This window comes from Chiloscyllium punctatum, chromosome 12, assembly GCF_047496795.1.
Source record: "Chiloscyllium punctatum isolate Juve2018m chromosome 12, sChiPun1.3, whole genome shotgun sequence".
NCBI lineage: Eukaryota > Metazoa > Chordata > Chondrichthyes > Orectolobiformes > Hemiscylliidae > Chiloscyllium > Chiloscyllium punctatum.
This window is the reverse complement of record NC_092750.1, coordinates 26,107,480-26,129,050: the sequence shown is the minus strand read 5'-3', so window position 1 is coordinate 26,129,050 and position 21,571 is coordinate 26,107,480. Positions and strand designations below refer to the sequence as shown.

Below are 21,571 nucleotides of genomic sequence, written 5' to 3'. Positions count from 1 at the left end.
ACCTAAACACATAAATAAAAAGCAGGCCATACCACCAGTGCTTCATCCAGAGGCTCGCTGATGATGTTGCCTCATATGGTGACGAAATGTCTGAAATCAAACCTTCCAGCTCAGCAAGCAAACCTACATCCATTCCTGTAACGTCTGTCTGCTTTACATGTCATCCAACTAACCCAATATAAAGATTTGAAAGATGTGAAACTCAAATCTGTCACTTTGGACCATTCAGTTACAATAATGCTGCTTCAACTCACTCCCTGATAGCAATCATAACCTCTGGATCTTCTAGAATGTATGAAACTCTCTTGACTGGAACCTATCCTGTCTGAATGGCGAAACAGTTTACATTCAGTAAGTTGTAGTTATTGCAATAAACAATATGATAATATCACTAGGCTATTTATCCAGAGATCCAGGGAATGTTGTGGAATCCCATGTTTGAACCCTACATTTGCTGGTGGTGGAATCTGAACTTAAATTTTTAAAAAATCTAGAATTGGGAGTCTAATGATGACCCTGAAACCATTGGTGAAAAAAACCATCTGGTTCACTGATGCCCTTGAGTAAATGGACAATAAATGCTGGCTTAGCCTGTGATACCAACAATCCGTGAATGGATTCAGAAAAAAAAAAGCATAATTACAGAAGCTAAATTATCAGCTCCTTCTGTAGGGAGCTAGTAAAGATTAAGTTCAAAGAATATCATTACCACAACTTCTGAAATGCTGCAGAGAAGTGATTAGAACATAAAGCAGCAGGCAAGTCTGAAAATCCTGCAGGCTGAGAAGCACTCTGGTTTCTTCTTTTATAAATATCTCCTGTTTCACAAGGCCGTGCTGGCTACCAAAGAGAGAGACTGATGGTGAACACAAACAAAATATTCACTGGCCATGTATGCACCCAAAGCATTGGACTTGTTTCTGGTTGTGTCTAATATATTGATGTTAAATATGCTATTGAATCTTTTAGTAGTGGTATGAGCTCCTTTCTTCATTGTATAACCTATTTACATGAAATTGAAGCTTGGGTGTTTTTGTACATCAATTCCTGTCCTTGTCTGTGGCACATTGTTTTTTTTGCTGTATTGCGTGATTTAATTGGAACATTTTTTTCACGCAGTGTTTTTGTATTTGCAGCAAGTAAGATTCTGAGAGTGGCTCCCTCAAGATAATTACGTTGCGCTTTAGTGACAATTGAGCCATTTTATTTTAAATGGATAGTGCAGCTTGAAGAAGATCGTAAAGATCATAGCAAATATTAAGAACAATTTCCACATCTCAGTGTTCATACTAAGGATATTTAGATATCACAATGTGGCATGAGACTGTAAAAATTCAACATCACATGACTCTTTTCGTGGTTGCTAGGCAGCCAGTATTTCAATTTTTTGATCAAGGTTTGAAACTTCTTTGGAATGAGCATCATATAAAAATACACTTTTTTAATCATTGCAAGATACTGTGAACAAAATTAGCAAATTTTTCACAGGCATTGACATTGAATGAAATAAGAGTGACAGCTGCCACTGTTGGGACTATGCCCTGGTGAGGAATTAGCATATCCAGAAAACTGGAGGAGAGGAAGAAACCTTCAGGCAAGAAGAAAAAGTCTTTCAATCTGAAAGTAACGCTGAAATGGTCTTATAAAGTGACTAAGACCATGTTAGGCCCTGTCCGGTTTAGCTAGCTGTTGGAAATCATTGCCATGAATTTGTTCTTAAAGCACTAAGTGTAGGGTTGGATGAGATCGGGGTGACTGACCTTTGCCCCAACCAATGAGAAAGCTCACTCTGGATCAAGCGTCAATCAGACAGGCCTCCTGGCCAATCAGTTTCCAGAACAACAACCCAAGGCCAATGAGAGGCTGGCAGCCAATGTGACATTCAGTGCCTCTTTGAAATGCCAGGGTCTTGGTCCCACAGCAGCACCAAAGGTGAGGAGCAATGGGAAAGTAAGCCATTATTACTCAGGGTGGTCGCAGGGTAGGGGCTACAGTAAGTAAAGCTCAGCAAAATCAGAGCTGAGGTAAGGGTCTGCTCAAAGCCCCTATCTATGTACTTGATTGCCCCAAGATTGGGATAAACCAAGGTTCCCTGTCACTCCCCACCAATCTGCATGCAGACTACCCCATTGGAAAGGCTGTCACATGTCATTCCCGCTGAGATAAAATTGAAAGAGGATGAAGGCTGGCTCTTTAGGAAGAACATTCTGCCTATGGAGTAGGCGCAACAAAGGTTCACCAAACAGATTTCTGGGATAATAGGACTGGCATATGAAGAGTGACGGTATTCACCAGGCAGAGAATAACAAGGGAGATGATTAGGAAACCGATAAAATTCTAAATAGGATGAGGCAGGGGAAACTTAGGAAAGATGCACCCGGTCATCGAGTGCAGAACCAGAAGTCATCATTTAAGTATGTGATGTGGACCATTAAGGACTGAGATGAGGAGAAATTTCTTCACCCTGAGAGTAGTGAACCTGTGGAAGTCTCTACCACATGAAGTGTTGAGGCCAAAAGATTGTATGTTTTCAAGAAGAAGAAAATATAGATTTTAGGGCTCGAGGGATCAAACAGGATGGAGGGGGAGCAGGAACAGAGTACCGAGTTGAGTGATCAGCCATGATCATATCCAATGGCACACCAAGCTCAAAGACCTACTTCTGTTCCTATGTTCCATGTTTATATGTTTATTTTTAAATGGACCACTTAAAAGACTTAATTCGGCAGCAGAACAAGAAGATAGGCTCTGGGCCTCACTGCGCATAATTTAATAGCTGATTTGGAAGGGAAGGGGTTGGTATTTCCCTGGAGAGATCTTCTATACTTCCTGCCACCTACCTTGTCATTTCCATGGAGGAGAAATTTCCACACCATCGGCTGGAGATCAATTTTATTCGGACGTTGTTTTGAATGAATTGTCAAATTTGTGGCACGGCTGGGTCCTGTCCTTCTTGGCAGTATTCAAGTATCCAATAGCATTTCAGAGAAAGTTTATAGCATATTAGAACAATCCATTGATGTAAGCCAGTCTCTATTTAGCTACTTCAACTGGGTTTCTCAGTTTATTTTTTTCAATGGTCTGCATTGTATTTCTGGCCTAATTTGCATATCTATGTAGTCATAGAGTCATACAGCAAGGAAACAGGCCCTTCGGTCCAAAATATCCATGCTGACCAGTTGTCCTAAATTAATCTAGTCCCATTTGCCAGCATTTTACCCATATTCCTCTAAACCCTTCATATTTGTGTAACCATCCAGATGTTTTTTTAAAAAGTTGTAATTGTACCAACCTCAACCACTTCCTCTGGCAGCTCATTCCATACATGCACTTTGTGTGAAAATGTTACCCCTTAGATCCCTTTTAAATCTTTCACCTCTCAACTTTAAATTATGCCTTCTAGTTTTGAACTCCACTACCCTGGGGAGAAGACCATGTCTATTTATTCTATCCATGCCCCCCCATGATTTTATAAACCTCTATAAGGTCACCCCTCAACCTCCGAAGCTCCAGGGAAAACAGCCCCAGTCAATTCAGCCTCTCCCTATAGCTCAAACCCTTCAATCCTGGCAACATCCTTGTAAATATTATCTAAACATTTTTGAGTTTAACAACACCTTTCCTGTAGCAAGGAAAGTAGTCCAAAAGTGGCCTAGTCAATGTTCTGTACAGCTGCAGCATGAACTTCCAACTCCTATACTCAATGCACTGACTGCTATTACTAGTGAAAAATACATTGAAACTGCTTGCTAGAGTCCACCATGAGAACAGTGATGTCACTATTGTGATGAGAATCTGTGCCAGTCTCACGGAATGTGCTCCTGATTTAGCGAAGATCTGAAAGGAAACCTATCTTCATGAGCCTTATCTTAATGAGCTATGCTAATTTGAAGGTAAATCATCAGTTGAAACAATATGAATATCCCATAAAAAGAAGTAATGCTCTCCCATTGATGAGGCATCCAAGGGCGGATGAAAGCTCTGCTCTATGGGCTAGCTCTGGCTCATGTCCAAACATGTGACTCAAGAGCTTAACCAAAGAAAACAGAAAAACAAATCATAAACTATTCAATTAGAGAAATGCATTGCTTAAGAACACCCACTAAGCAGAGTGGGGAAATGGATTTCTTGTATTAATCACCGCCTGCACCAACAATAGCTTGGAAGAAATGCAAATTCCTTCAAACAACTCCAAGGAGGTAAACATTTAATAAAGATTTGGGAAATATTTCAAGGGTATTTTTATTCCAATGTAAAATGAGCCAGTACTGTCAATAAAACTCACTCTTCAATGACTTCCCCTTACCTTTAACTACCTGACTACTGGTATCTTCTAAATAAGTTTCCTTTTCTGTTCTAAATATGTCGATGTCTCAAAAATTATTACAAATCTGAAGTCAAAACTTTCAATTGTACTTGCAAATATTCTTGCATGCAAAATTTCACACTGAGACACACAAAGCAATATTTGGGCTCATGGCCAAAAGATTGGACAAACAGGTAGATTTTAAAGAATTGTTTATAGGAACAAAGTGAAGTATAGTGATTAAGAGATTTCAGGAGTAAACAACAGAATTTAGAGACTTTAAGGGACAGCCATCAATGATGGAGCAACTGAAATCAGGAATGTGCAAGAGGCCAGAGCTGGAAGAGCAGTTACCTTGTGAGTTGTAGAGGTTGAGGAGTTGGCAGAGGATGAGAGAGATGTAACACCATGGAGGAAGCCTCAATAAAAAATGATGAGCCAATGATGTTTGACAGCAAACCGAGAGGTAATCAGTGAATTGGACTTGGTGCAAGTTAGGACATGGGGCAGATTGCTTCTTTAACAACAGAACAGAAGTTTATTCCAAAAAGACAATAAATACTAGCTACCTAAATATAGAGTGCAGTTAGAGAAAATCTTAAAACACCTAGCAAAACAAATCTTCTATCTACTCCTCAACATCATCATGTTACAGAGATTCAAACCCAGAGAAATTAAACCTCTATATCAAATCTTTAAAGCTTTACCTTCCAACATATTTCCCAGTTATTTCCTGCAAATTGCAATGCTTCCTTACATTAATTACCACAAAATTTAGAGCTTATACTTTTTCATCTTTTAATAACAGGCAAATTTCTTACTAAACATCCCCGGTTTGGGTGTTGCACAAACTAAATATTTCCGTTGAGGTAACTGTGAATCCACTGAACTATTTTGTACTCCTTTTTTAGGAATTAAATTATATTTTGCTTTTGACCCCATTTAGGTCTCCTCCAAATGAGTCATAGAGTCACACAGCACAGTCTCTTCACTCCATCTCATCCATGCCAGCCACAAACTAAAGTAGTCCCATTTGCCTGCGCTTGGCCCATAACCTTCTAAACATTTTCTATTCATGTACTTGTCCAAATGTCTTTTAAATGTTGTAATTGTACCCACATCTACCACTTCCTCAGGCGGTTCATTCCATCTACACACTACCCTCTGTGTGAAAACATTGTCCCTCAAGTCCCTTTTAAATCTTTCCCCTCCAACCCTAAAACCACGCCTTCTAGTTTTGAACTCCCCTACCGTGGGAAAAGACTCTTGCTATTCACCTTATCTTTGCCCCTCTATAAGGTCACTCGTCAAACTTCTATGCTCCAGGGAAGAAAGTTCCAGCTTATCCATCATCTCCTTCTCACTCAAACCCTCCAGTGCCAATAACATCCTTGTAAGTCTTTTCTTGTACCCTTTCCAATTTAGTAATATGCGTTCTATGGCAGGGCAACCAGAACTGTATGCAGTACTCCAAAAGTGGCCTCACCAATAAACTGGTAAGTAGCAACATGATGCCCTACACTCAACGTTCCAATCAATGAAGGCAAGCGTGCCAAACACCTTCTTCACCATGCTGTCTACCTGTAACACCACTTTCTAGAAACTATGCAACTAAATCCCTAGGCATCTCTGTTTGACAACACTCCCCCGTGCCCTACTATTAACCATGTAAGTTCTGTCCTGCTTTGTCTTACTAAAATGTAATAGCTCACATTTAGCTAAATTAAACTCCGTCTGTCACTCCTCAGTCCATTGGCCCAGCTGATTAAGGTCCTGATTCAATTACTTTTAATAGGAGTTAAAAGCCATGGATCATTTCACTCTGAGGAATAATATTGCTATACTTTGAAATCCACAGTGGGGACAAATATAGCGATGGTCTAGCAGCGAGACTTTGAAATAATCTTCAATTTGCTGCTGTCATAATGTTTTGAAATCATCTACAGAGGGTGTCCAGTGTACCAGAATTGATGGAAAGCTTTCAGCCTTACTCACCTAAGATCCAAGATAAAGTTATCATCAGAGGCTTGCTGATGCTAAGTTCATACAGCCGCAACAGCTAAAGGACCAACTGTCACGGCTGTCTAGAACTTTAACTATTAGCATCCTGCACCCCCATCCCCTTCCCTTCCCCCACCAGGGCTGCACGGTGACTCAGTGGCTAGCACTGCTGCCTCACAGTGCCAGGGACCCAGGTTCAACTCCAGTCCTGGGTGACTGTCCATGTGGAGCCTTCACATGCTCCCCATGCCTGTGTGGGCTTCCTCCCCATGCTCTGGTTTCCTCCCAGACATGGTGGATTGGCCATGCTAAATTGTCCAGGGATGCGCGCGCTAAATAGTTTAGTCATGATAAATGTTATGGGGTTAGGCTGGGTCTGTGTGGGATGTTCTTTGGAGGGTCGTGATGGGCCAAATGGCCTCTTTCTGCATTGTAGTGATTCCGTGATTCTAAGATAAATGGCACACTCCAGGGTATTGCTCTCCCACCATCTATCAGCAATGATAATGTAACGCTGGGTTTTTTGATATCTCCACATACTTAGGCTTCACAATTACCAGCAATCTGTCTTTACTTCATTATTTGCTCTGTGGACATTGGCATTGCTGGCTAAACTAGCCTTCGTTTCCCATCCCCAATTGCTCTTGAGAAGTTGGTAGTGAGGTGCCTTCTTGAATCACAGCAGTCTTTTCCGGGCTAGGTAAAGCCACACTGCTGTGACAGAGGGATTTCCAGGATTTTGACCCAGCATCATTGAAAGAGTGGTGATAATATTAAAATTAGATTATCATAGTTTCTTTATCTTTATGAGGACAAGCACACCATCTTTTAATTAGGCCCAGTACAGTTTTATGTTCACAAACTAGAGTTTAACAATTTCTGATCATTACCGCCCTCTTCATTTTGTTTTGGGATATCAGCTATGATGGTCATAACACCGTTACCACTTTTAGGACTGTATTTTCTTTTCTTTAATCTTGTACCTCCATTGTTCCTTTTGCCTTTCAGGAACTACCCCTTTGTCATTTTACCTCTATATTGTGTCATTACATTTAGATCTTTTCTCTCCTCCTCACCTTCCCCCACCATTATCCACTGTTGCCAAAACATGTTACATCTTTAACTTCTTCCAGTTCTAATGAATGGACAATATGGAACAATGCTAATTCTCATTTTGTCTGCAAAAATGATGCTAGATCTGTTGAGTGTTTCCAACTTCCCTGCTTTTATTTTACATTGTCAGTTTTGTGGGATTTAGGATTCTTTATTGTGTTGATTGAAATGATAACAGCGAAAAATGCATAGGAATCACTTACTGAGCTGTATTATAGCAATGTGCTTCAAATCATGCCATTCAGTGTTGTACACTATAAATTGTACTTTTTGTTTAAATAATGAACAAACATGGTTTGTGCAGGGGAGGTAATGCCTCACTAACTTGATCAGGTTTTTTGAGAAGGTGACAAAGATGATTGATGAGGGAAAGGCGGTTGATGTTCTCTACATGGACTTCAGTAAAGCCTTTGCTAATTGGTACCTGGGACTTCGATGTTGTGGCCATTTCGGAGACATGGAAAGAGCAGGGTGAGGAATGGATGTTGCAGGTTCCAGGGTATAGATCTTTCATTAAGACCAGGCAAGGCGGTAAAAGAGGGGGAGGTGTGGCCTTGTTAGTCAAGGATAGTATAACGGTGGCTGAAAGAACTTTTGACGAGGGCTCATCTACTGAGGTAGTGTGGGTTGAGGTTAGAAACAGGAGAGGAGAGGTCACACTGCTTGGAGTATTTTATAGGCCTCTGCAGAGTTCCAGGGAGATGGAAGAGAGGGTTCGCATAATTATACTGGGTAGGAGTGAAAGGAACAGGGTGGTCATTATGGGGACTTTAACTTCCCCAACATTGATTGAAAATGCTATAACTCTTGTATGTTGGATGGATCAATTTTGTCCAATGTGTACAGGAAGGTTTCCTGGCACAGTATGTCGAAGGGCCGACAAGAGGGGAGGCCACACTGGATCTGGTGCTTGGTAATGAAATAGGCCAGGTGTTTGATTTAGTTGTAGGTAAGCACTTTGGAGAGAGTGACCATAATTCAGTTACGTTTAGTTTAGCGATGGAAAGGGATAGGTACATGCCACAGGTCAAGAGTTACTGATGGGGCAAGGGCAATATAATATGATTAGGCAAGAATTAGGATGCATAGAATGGGGTAGCAAAATGTGGGGCATGTAGACAATGGAAATGTGGAGCTGGTTTAAAGAACAGATATTACATGTCCTTGAGAGGTATGTCCCTATCAGGCAGGGAGGAAGCGATAAGATAAGGGAACCATGGTTTACTACAAAAATTGCATCTCTTGTTAAGCAGAAGAAGGAGGCTTATGTGTTGATGAGTCAAGATGGTTCAGATGAGGCGATGGAGAGTTACAGATCAGCTAGGAAGGCTTTAAAGAGAGAGTTAAGAAGAGCAAAGAGAGGACACGAACAGTCTTTAGCAAATAGAATAAAGGAGAACCCTAAAACTTTCTATAGGTATGTGAGGAATAAGAGGATGACTAGGGTAGGAATAGGGCAACAGGTCAGGCAGCATCCAAGAAACCTGAGGAAGGGCTTATGCCCGAAATGTCGATTCTCCTGTTCCTTGGATGCTGCCTGACCTGCTGCGCTTTTCCAGCAACACATTTTCAGCTCTGATCTCCAGCATCTGCAGTCCTCATTTTCTCCTAGGAATAGGGCAAGTCAAAGGCAGAAGTGAGAAGTTGAAGTTGGACCCTGTGGAGATCACAGAGGTGCTAAACAAACATTTCTCATCGGTTTTCACTCAGGAAAAGGAGAATATTGTAGAGGAGAAGAATGAGGTACGAGGTATTAGACTAGAAAGGATTGAGGGTAATTACAAACAGGTATCATCAATTCTAGAAGGAGTGAAAGTAGACAAGTCCCTTGGGCCGGATGGGATTTATCCGAGGATTCTCTGGGAAGCTAGGGAGGAGATAGCAGAGCCTTTGGCTTTGATATTTGAGTCATCATTGTCTACAGGTTTAGTACCAGAGGACTGGAAAATTGCAAATGTTGTGTCCTTGTTCAAGAAGGGCAGAAGAGATGACCCAGGTAATTGTAGACCAGTGAGCCTTACTTCTGTTGTAAGAAAGGTTTTGGAAAGGATTACAAGAAATTAGATTTATAATCATCTAGCAAGCAGCAATTTGATTTCAGATAGTCAACATGGTTTCATCAAGGGCAGGTCGTGTCTCACAAACCTCATTGAGTTTTTTGAGAAGGTGACCAAGCATGTAGATGAAGGTAGGGCAGTTGACGTGGTAAACATGGACTTCAGTAAAGCCTTTGATAAGGTTCCACATGGTAGGCTGTTGGAGAAAATGCACAGGCATGGGATTAAGGGTAATTTAGCAGTTTGGATTAGAAACTGGCTTTCTGAAAGAAAGCAGTGAGTGGTGGTTGATGGAAAATATTCAGCTTGGAGTCCGGTTACTAGTGGTGTGCCTCAAGGATCTGTTTTGGGACCACTACTGTTTATCATTTTTATAAATGACTTAGCCGCAGGCATAGGTGGATGGATTAGTAAATTTGCAGATGACACTAAAGTCGACGGAGTAGTGGACGGTTTGGAAGAATGTTACAGATTGCAGGGGGACTTAGATAAACTGCAGGATTGGGCTGAGAGGTGGCAAATAGAGTTCAATGCAGCTAAATATGAGGTGATGAATTTTGGGAAGAATAACAGGAAGGCAGAGTACTGGGTCAATGGAAAGATTCTTGGTAGTGTGGATGTGCAGAGAGATCTTGCAGTCCATGTACATAGATCCCTGAAAGTTGCCACCCAGGTTGATAGTGCTGTTAAGAAGGCATACAGTGTGTTAGGTTTCATTTGCAGAGGGATTGTGTTCTGGACCCACAATATTATGCTGCAACTATACAAAACACTAGTGCGGCCACACTTGGAATATTGTGTACACTTCTCATCATCGTATTTCAGGAAGGATATGGAAGCATTGGAAAAGGTGCAGAGGAGATTTACCAGGATGTTGCCTGGTCTGGAGGGAAGGTCTTATAGGAAAGGCTGAGAGACTTGGGTCTGTTCTCACTGCAAAGAAGAAGGCTAAGAGAGGATTTGATAGAGACATACAAGATGTTCAGTGGATTAAATAGGGTAGCCAGTGAAAGTCTTTTTCCTTGGATGATGACATCAGCTTGTACGAGGAGGCATAGCTACAAATTGAGGGGTAATAGATTTAAGACAAATGTCAGAGGCAGGTTCGTTACTCAGAGAATGGTAAGGGGGTGGAATGTCCTGCCTGCCAATGTAGTTAACTCAGCCACATTAGGGAGATTTAAACAATCCTTGGATAAGCACATGGATGATGATGGGATAGTATAGGGGGACGATAGATACAGAACTCATTGGAGACAGAGTGGAGCAGTGGAAAGATGCTTTTCGGAATGAAGGGTTTTGACCTGAGGTGTTCCCCGGTGGCAGTGCTAGTCCTCTGCTTCAAGTGAAGACAGTTTAAGTATGGAAGGGCAAAATGTGTCAATGCAGACTTGGAGGGCCGAAGGGCCTGTTCCTGTGCTATATTGTTCTTGTAAACTTTAGACTTTTGACTAACTTGTACTAAAAATGCATTAAGACATTAATTCATAAATGGCTTCAGGAAATTGTATGTAGCACAAATAAACCTTTCTGTCAATATCAACATGTCCTTCTTGTTGGCAAAAGTGAGGACTGCAGATGCTAGAGATCAGTGTCAAGATTAGAGTGGTGCTGGAAAAGTACAGCAAGTCAGCAGCACCTGACCTGCAGTGCTTTTCCAGCACCACTCTAATCACATCCTTTTTGTTGTTTATTGAGTGAGGATTTGACTAACCAGCAATAATTAATAACAATTATTACAGGCGAAATTATTATAACAGCTAATAATTGTCATTTTGAAATTAAATTTGATGTTCTAGAGCAATCATGTAGGAAAATTTCACATTTATGAAATGCACGATTCAGCATTTAATGACCCATAATGTACAATTTTTTACAACCCCTGTGATAAATACCATTTTGTAATCATAATAATATTTAATATTACATAATTCTGCCTCATTTATCCTGGTTTTCTTCACTTATAGCCACATTTTGATGTGCAACAATTTCAAATACTTAGTGATTCTAGTTTTAAGATCCTTAATAAAATGCTGCCCTTTAACCATGGTTTATGTGTACTCTTCCATTCAGAAAAAAAGGCACACAGTTAAAATGTTCCACAAATTATTCATTACTTTCAAACTAATGAATGGTCACCGGGTATAGTAAAGCCTTATTTATGGTGTGAGAGTGACAGCTACACTGAAGATACAGAGATAAAAGGAAAATGATTCATCTCAACAGTAAGAGCTCCAAGTACAGTCTGTCCAACATTATAAATGTTGCGTTAAAGTAGCTTTCACTCCTAAAGAATAGACTGCAGATCAACGTTTTTTTCATTCAATGTATCAAAACTTTACATTAACGGGTTGAATGGTGGTACATAGTTTTCCTCAAATGTTCATATAAAATAATTGCTATGTTCAGATTTTTTTCTGAAGTCATAATATTCTCAGGTTAAATGCATCATTCATTTCTGTTTTTTATCCTTTACATTGACTCTCATTGCACTAAATATTTCATTTCGTCAATCATTATTATATAATTTTACAGGCAAAAATGGATTGTGACATTTTCAAAAATCAAATAATTCACAGTTATTCAGAATTTCAAAGTTTGTATAATCTGAGCAGAATTAAAACCCTTTTTTCAGAATTCCCTCTGATATAAAATATTTTGATTTGTCTTTAATTAATATATGATAATCAATTGACACTTTGTTCAGAGAAATGTCCTTTAATTATTCATTCCTTTAATAGCTTTCTGCTCATGAGAAATGTTTAGTATTTGTTTCACACATAAATTTCATATTTTGTGTATACATTTATTGGATATATAAAGAAATGTCTTTTAATTCATTATTACACTGAATAGCCAAGGGTAAACCTTTTATACAATACTAAAGCTAAAATATCAATGTTCCATTAATTTGGATGTTTTACGGTACATTTACTTGGAAAAAGTTTCTGAGCATTCCCTTCAGATGACTGTTACTGATGCCATAGTGCCATTACCTACTGTTTGATGCTGCAATTACTATGGTTTCTTGCCTGACTTCATCCTTTAATGCTGTGCGAAATGCACAACCCAATTCTAATACAACATAAAAAACAGAAAAACGTATCTCCATATGTCACAGAATCAACACAGAATTTTGATACCACAGAAAAGCCAGAGAAGTATTTTTTTTTTAATTCACTAATTGATGTGGGCATCACTGGCTAGGCATGCATTTATTGCCCAACCCTATTTGCCCTTGAGAAGGTGGAATGGTAAGCTTCCTTTGTGATCTGCTGAAATCCATTTGGTGAAGGTACACCCACATTGCCATAAGGGAGGAAGTTCCATGATTTTGACCCAAGCCTGGCTATTGTTCAGGTCTTACCCATTGTTTGATTACAACCCAAAATTGGGGCGCCACACCTCCCTGCAGCATGAACAGTGGTGACTTCCAGCACTGCCTCTCCAGTATGTGGATATGCAATGCTTTACCATTGGTGAACATTCCACTTCTTCCACTTTGAAGGAGGGAAGGTCACTGATGAAGCAGCTGAAGGTGATTAGACTCAGGATGCTAACATGTGCAGTTATGGCTGGAAACTAATGGCCTCCAACAATCACAATCATCCTGCTCTGTGCCGTGTCTGACTCCAACCAGCAGAGAATTGTCTCTCTGGTACCCATTGACACCAATTTTGCTGGGGCACTTTGATGTCACACTTAGGCAAATGAGACTCTGAGACCCTCTCGCCTCCCTACTTGATCCATTTTTGTAAAACAAGCACCTCAACTATTTTTGTAAAATAATTAACTTGTAAGGTCGATTTGTGCATTACCTAGAAAATTTACAAATTATGTTCCTCACTAATTGTCAACGGTGACACTTAGCATCCCTACAGTGTGGAAGCAGGCCATGAGGCCCATCGAGTCCACACTGTCCCTCTGAAGACCATCCCAACCAAACACACCCCCTACCCAATCCCTGTACCTCTGCATTTCCCATGGCTAAGCCACCTAGACTGCACATCCTTGGACAACATGGGTACTTTAGCATAGCTAATCCACCTAACCTGCACGTCTTAGGACTGTGGGGGGGAAACTGGAATACCTGGAAGAAATTCAAACAGACACGGGGAAGAATGTGCAAACTTCACACAGACAGGTGTGGAATCGAGAGTGGAATTGAATCCAGGTCACTGGCACTGTGAAGCAGGAAAGCTAACACTGAGCCACTGTGCTGCACCCTCACAGGATATGAGCCATGATGTGCTCTGAGATGAGTTTCTCACAATTCAGTCAGACTTGATGCAAAAGCTGAGCACTTCTCATTGCACTTTAATTAAATACAATAGTACATTATAAAATGACATCAAAATGAAATTAAAATTGATGTCAAAATCTGAAATTGGTACTTGAGTTCATTGAATAATGGTCAAGTCACTTCAAGCCATCCCACAGATGTGCACTTCAGCATTGTGATTACAACATACCTTGTTGTAGAAACAATTGACAGCAGGAATAAATTGGCAGTTATAAAATACTGCCAGCATACCATCAGTCCTTCTAACATACATCAATGGCAGGTGGTAAGAGCATAACTCATGGTCAGCCATGTTATGAAAACAAATTGGACCCCCTACCACTAGCTACAGGCTACAACATGCAAGTCTAAAGATGTGCAGGTTTGGTGGATTGGCCATACCAAATTGCCCATAGTTTCCAGAGATCTGTAGGTGAGATGAATTAGCCATTGGAAATGCAGGATTACAGGGACAGGGTAGGGGGGTGAGTCTGGATGAGATACTGTTTGGAGGGTCAGTGTGGACTCGATCCACACGACAGGGATTCAATGATTCTATGAAGTGTATGTATGTTATGACAGTCAGGGAACCAGTTGAAACACCCAGCTTGACAGCTGTGTGCAGCAGATTGATGTCAATACCATGGGGTTCAGTCTCTGTTCTGGTTGCAGTATATTTAGGACCGAGCTTCTTCCCTCCCATCGTGGCAATTGCAGTGCTGAAGGTCAGACCCACCTTCAAGTAGAGCACTGAAGAATAGGGAGGTCTACCTGTGCCAGTCATTAAATCATCCAGCTTCCTTCCTTTTTCCCCTAGCCCCACAATTTGTTTTATTCCTCTAGATACATGTTTGCTTTTCTTGCTACAACATCTTTTAGTAGTCTTTAGGATTATTCTGGAGTTCGTGGTTATCAAGATTTTGTTGACTGCTTGAGCCTTTTGAGTTTTGGTTCACCATTATTCCTGAGCTGAGAAAGATGCGAAAAACATTCTAACCAGGAATACAAATACATGCAGCAAACAGCCTGGAGGCCAACTTGAATGCTTAGATCTCAACAGGGGAAAAAAAATCTTTCACTGGCTGCTTTAATTCCTCACACAGGGGTGGTTGGAGTGCAGAAACTCTGCATGCATCTCATGCATGTTCATCTTCCCCACCCCCCCCCCCCCCCTCCCGTGAATACAGAGATCAATCTTTGCCCTACTATTAATGCCTCTCCGTGAAGGACCATTCTTCGCTACTACTGCAGACTGAAACAAAAGACACTTCAGGAGATATAATCATTGCTGCCTAGCTCCTTTTCCTGGGTCATCACAATGTAGTTCATTCCTTTTATTTCACACATCTCTTTTCCTTTGTCCAGTGTTCCTTTATGCCTCATTGAATCCATTAGGCCCATTATAGTGTGCTTTTGAAAACTCTTCTAAGCGCAACCAATGGCAGAATCTAAGCTGCTGGCATCAGGGTAAGTCAGGCTTCTTCTAATGTGAGGGAAAGTGCACAAAATGCAAAGGTGGAAGGATCTATGGCTTGAGTTCATTTTTCAAACTGATTTACAACAGTGAATTTTTAATTTTAAAAGTTGTCCATTAACCATTTCAAAGTGACATTTCTGTCAATGTTGCCCAACTGTATTTGAGGCACTGATAGATGTAACTAGTATGACTTTGAATGTTCATTTAAACAGTTTTTTTTACAGTAAATAGACCACAATTATCAGCTACATTGGTGACAGTTTTTCTCTGAAACAAGGGTTAGTTATCACTGAAAGTAATGTGTCCAGTAAACTCAAATGTTATGGCTGTAGTGAAAATGGATTAGCAATCTTCAACTTCATTCATCTGACATTAATATCGGAGACTTCTGTAGACAAAAAATGCTTTTATAAAGGGCAAATTCACATTTAAATTAGCTGTTGTGATTACCTGACTAGGTTGAGATATGTTCATGAAATGAATAAGCAAGGATCAGTCAAAGCCAAAATTAACATTGTTATAAATAGGCACTGAATCTATATCTTCTGATTAATTCAAACCATTCTGGAACTTATATGTTGTTTGATAAATTTTCTGCAGAGTATTCAGTTTGGAAAAACAATGAGTATTCTCAGAAATATACAAATAGATATTTATCAGCAACTATGTTTGAGCTGCAGCTAAGAAAAATTCATTTGTAAGCAAGAACTGAAGACATTCTCTCTGCCAATCTCACTCTCTCTCCCTCTCCCTGTGTCAGTTTCTCCCACTGTCTCTCTCACTCTCATCAAGCTAAGAAATCAGTGCCTGGTGAACAACCAACTTGGAACAATAGCTCTCACTGACAGCTTAGGATATCTGCAAACATTACCTTTGCTGATCTAACAGGCCAAGAGCAGTTGGGACTCAAACTTGACGCACACCAGTGAAGAATTCTCAGAATTTTGAACTGTGATGGGTTTATTTACCTGTCTGTATTCAATACCCATGAGACCCCCAACTTTGCAAATACCTTACTGATGTCACAGTTTCTTATTTTTCTTTTATATTTTCTTTACCTTTTCTACTTTGATTAGGAATAAAACTCCATTCTTTCCCCCAAGGAAATTTTGGAATCACCTTGCCTTCATTTTTGACCGAGTTAACTAAGTATAACTGAATTGTTGAAAAGTAAAAATATTTGTCCAATCAACTGAGAGGGGGTTAAACAGAGAGGAACTAATCACCCCTCCTGACAATATGTAGAATGAGCCATGGTCGGAATCTTTCTGCTATAGTATGGAAGGAGACTAATACTCGTGAAATTAGGCATTTGTAATTTCTTGTATTGCAAACAGCACAACAAATGGTCACAACTACAGTGGTATACCAGGTTATGATCACTGATACATCAGTTTAGTTCTACATTCATGCAGGTAATAAAAGTCTACAAATAACATCCGCCATGATTTTATTGCAGATATTATTTTGATGTGAATCTTACTACAGACTGTTACTTATAGAGAAACCTCAGAAACCAATCTGTATTCTTTACTGTAACTAAACAGGCTGCTGTAGAATCTAGATGAACTACATTTCAGACTGTGCTTACAAACATTAAAGGAAGACTGGGATAAACCAGGATTACTACATTGCTGCTTATTAACTTGTTGCATCGTGGTTTGTCATCAAGTTAAAGCATTCCCAAAAGTCTCACCAGAGAAGTTTTGATCAAGTAGAGAAACGTGTAGGTACAAATTTTTATTATCATAAAATAAATTAGGGTAGACTATTATTTAATTCATTGCTAGTATTCTAAAAGATTTCGATCACAATACTGTTCCATTTTTTCTGCATCAGCTGAAATATAGTGTGCAAATATATTGTGTCACTATCATTTGACATGGCTTTGTAACTTCAATTTTTTTAAGAGATATATACATATAAAAAATTACTTGTCGTCATGCATGGTTTAAATTTAGAAGTTAAGAAATCACAGAGTGAGGAGATAACATTTCAGCTTTGGCTTGTATTCACATGTGCCTGCTTTCAGTAAGCAAGGTTTCCCTGTTGTTAGTTGGGTCACCAGAGAAAACAGCATGTGAAAAAGAACGCTCTGTTGAGGAAAATCTGTTCACTTTGTAAACATTGAATGGTATTCACCATAATCATGAACGAACGTGTATCTCTGACAATTCTTCCCCTACAGCTAAAGATGTTAGTACAACAATGTGCGGTAAGAGGGTGTGATTTATCAAAAGCACAACATTAAGTATGTAAAAAAGGCAATCCAATGAAAAGCCTCTATACAAATTCATGACATATTACTGACTTGCTTTCTTCAGATCCACACTAACAGTGATAAAATATTAAAAATAAAAAACAGTCCTATAACATAATGCAATGACAGTTTATTTCCATGTATGCCAGGGCTATTTTCTTTGGAAAGATGAGAAAGCTATTTTAATTGTGATACTGGTGTGATTGGCTTTGACAAATAAAATTACCCAAAACTATTGAAGTAATAATAGTAATGAGGCAGAAGCAAAATTAAACACTAGTGACATCAAAACGCGTTGAATATTATCACTTGGAAGGAAGCGACTAGGTTTTACTGAGGAAATTATATATGTGCCATAAATGTTTCAATTGTTTCAAGTGTTAAATATAAATTAATACATATAAGCTCACCTTTCCAGTGGACTTTGGTCCCTTCCAAATGCAGAAATAACAGATAATCCAAGCAGCAAGAAGACAAAGAGCCAGTTCCCATCGTATGCTTCCGATATGGTCAATTCCACTTGATAATCCGAGCACTCTATGCCTGAGGATCATTAATAATGTTTAATTAAAAATCTCTTGTAATAAATCTTTTCTATCACATGTTACAAATGTTGGGTTTGGTTATGTTCTGCCAGATTTTCTTTTCAACTAAAATGTACCAGTGTTTGGAAATTTATGTGAAAGAAGATTTTCAGTCTTATCGTCCTGTCCAGAATCACCATACAGTTTAAACTGCTGTATGCCAATGAAACACTTTTGAAGTTTATAACCCATTATAAGTTACGTATGAACGGTTTACCACTTGATTAACTCTATCTAGATATACTTAAAAGTGCACTTCATATCTTGATGAAAGCTCCATAGGTCACAACCTAGGTAAGCTGCCTTTATAGAATTCTATTACATTAACTTTGATATGATCCCAGCTGATGTTACTACCAGACAAATTAGATTCCAGAATGAGATCAAGCTTGATAGCTTATCTTGTTTTTTTTTAACCATTGTGGTCTTTCACTGAAACTCAAACACACAAAATTGCAGATTTGATTTTGACAATAAGACAGAATTTTATTATGCATAATAAAAATCGATACAATAAAACAAATCAAACTATCTGCACATAACAGAGTTTGAAACACGTGACAAAAGAAAATTACATCTATTCCCAAGCACCACCACTTTACAGTTACTCAAAATCAGAGAAACGTCCCTTCCTAATCAAATCTGTAGGTTTGACAACTGCTTTTTTTTTATCTCAGTTCCCATCAGCTGTGTATATTTTCTGTGAATCCTCACACAATTGGTATCTTAGTGAAATAACTCCAGAGGCTGGTATCCCATCACCGAGTCACCTTTTACTTGCATATCCTTGACACTGATCTCAGCCAGCTCTCAGAGTGAACAGGATGGCTGACACTCTTACAGTCATAGACTCATAGAGACATACAGCACAGGAACAGACCATACAGTCTAACTCATCTGACCAGATATCTTAAACTAATCTAGTCCCATCTGCCAGAACTTGGCCCACATCTCTCTAAATCCTTTCTATTCATATACCCATCCAGACACCTTTCAAAATACCAACCTCCACCACTTACTCTGGCAACTCAGTCCATACATGCACACCCTTTGTGTGAAAAGGTTGCCCCTAGGTCCCTCTCACACTAGGCCTATGCTCTCTAGTTCTGGATTCTCCCGTCCCAAGGCAAAGACTTATCTATTTATCCTATGCATGCCCCTCATGGTTTTATAAACCTCCATAAGGTCACCTCTCAGCTTCCGATGCTCCAGGGAAAATAGCCCCAGCCTATTTGGCCTCTCCCTATAGCTCAAACCTTCCAACACTGGCAACAGGAGAAAGTGAGGAAAGCCGATGCTGGAGATCAGAGCTGAAAAATGTGTTGCTGGAAAAGCTCAGCAGGTCAGGCAGCATCCAAGGAGCAGGAGAATCGATGTTTCGGGCATAATTTTTCAACACTGGAAACATCCTCGTAAATCTTTTCTGAACCCTTTCAAGTTTCACAGCATCCTTTCTATTCTCTTGTTCTTCTCTGTCAGCCAAGACTCCCTGATTGGACCAGATTAACAGCCCCAATGAGGAAACTCATATTTCTCATTATTCATAACCTTGTTACAATCACTGCACACCTCCCACTCTGAGTCCGAGGACGAAGGCAAGTTCATAATTTTCTTGCTCCTCCTGGGGCATTGTAGCACCGGGTCTGATTCCTCCAACTCTGCCTCGGATACGTGCTGCCTGGAATGCACTGTAGGTCGTCTCTTGAGCCCGGAGTGTCTCAGAAAAAAATTCATCTTCTTCTTCAGGTCACACAGGCATTGATGGAGCAACATCTGCCACGTCCATTTCAGATTCCAAAGTATTTTCAATGCTTGACAGAGAGAGAGAATCCACAAGTTCCGGAATGTCCAAAAAAGATGTTGATGAACTGGCATATTTTGCTCCTGTACCGTTTTCAAATTTGCAGCTTTCATATGGTCCATGTGCTTGTTCAGGACCATTGCATGTACTCAAACTTTATACTTCACTGAACCTGACCTCGTGTCGACCATGCTTCTTACCCATGCAGGGCCATTCCCATGTCTTAAGCCAAGCTTAATTCCCTATAGTAAACTGCCTGTCACACTTAGCGGAGTCTAGTGTCTAGCATTGGCGTTCCTGATGCTGTTGTACCCTCCCCCAACTCAGGTGCAGGAAAATCAGATTTAACTTGCTGTGGAATCTTCTTCCTATTGACAACTCTGCTGGAGCTATCCCAATAGTTGAATGAGGGGTGACCCGAAAATCCAATAGGACCCAGGACAGTTTGGTATCTAGTGAAGCTGTAGACTGTTTTTTTAAGCCTGCCTTCAAAGTTTGGACTGCTCTTCCCACCAGACCTTTGGATGATGGATGGTATGTCGAATATCATTTGACTTTAGGACATCATCAAACTCTCTGCTGGTATATGATGGTCCGTTTATCTGTGGCCAACACTTCCAGAAACCCATGTATTGCAACAGATACATGCAGTTTTTCTATGGTTGTCCCCACCAACGCAGCTATGTCTGCATCCAATCCTAGCTAGCAGACATAACCTTTTGCCGACATCTCCATTTTAGAAACCCAAGTGACCCTGGTGGAGTTCAGCCAATATCTAGCGGTGACTTTTGCTCGGGACAATCACTCTTGCCCATATCAGCCCGTACCATCATCTACTGCGATCTGGTCTCTCTGGGTCCAATTCTGGTTGTGACAACCCTTTGGTTTCCTCCACCCCCACCAGCTGTTTCAGTTTGTTCAGGTCAGGATCTTTCAGCATCCAAAGTCTGATATTGTCAGCTGAGACGGGAAGTGCGTCCAGAAAACCATTACGGACTCTTCCAGTGGCAGTACCACCACTGATGTATTTGCCAATGGGAGGCAGCTCAATGCATCTGCATTTGCTACTTGGCCTCCTGGACGATGTTACAACTTGTAATTATATGCACTTAGTATTAGAGCCCACTACTGCCTTGTCTTCTTCAAGTAGAACTAGCAGGGGTTTGTGATCTGTTATTATCAAGAGTTTACATCTATAGAGGTATTGGTGGAACCTCCTGACTCCAAATATAACACCCACACCCTCCTCCTCTACGTGGATGTACCTATGTTCTACATTAGTCAAAGCCCTAGATGCATACACGATTGTGTGTTCCTCTCCATTGGACAATCTATGAGCTAGGAGGCACCACATACACCAGATCTCCCTTGAGATAACGGTCTACCAACATCTTTGAGGATGATTGCTGTTTCTTCACTTCCGTGAAAGCTGTGGCTTGGCAACCATTTCAAGGCTGACCCTTTTTTAAGAGCTAACGCAAAGGTGTCAGAATGGAGGCCAGGTTATATATGAACTTTCCGTAATAATTCAACAGTCAAAGAAGGATCTAAGCACGGCATGGGAGAAAGGTTTAAGGACTATATCCAAGTTTTCTAAGTGGTCCTCATTGGTCTTCCTTGTTATTAGCACATCATCCAGATAAGTGGAAACCTAGGGGAGACCTTGAAAAGTGATTTCCATCGTCCGCTG

The 21,571-nt window shown here is 40.2% G+C and overlaps 1 protein-coding gene across 1 annotated transcript in view; it reads right to left on the bottom strand.

Annotated features, from left to right (window-relative positions):
* slc6a11b (solute carrier family 6 member 11b) overlaps positions 1 to 21,571 on the bottom strand; it is a 162,301-nt gene that overhangs the window by 119,265 nt on the left and 21,465 nt on the right. Inside the window, exon 6 of the mRNA XM_072582165.1 lies at positions 17,907 to 18,039. Within this exon, the coding sequence (XP_072438266.1) occupies positions 17,907 to 18,039 (133 nt within the window). The remainder of the gene's footprint in view (positions 1 to 17,906; positions 18,040 to 21,571) is intronic.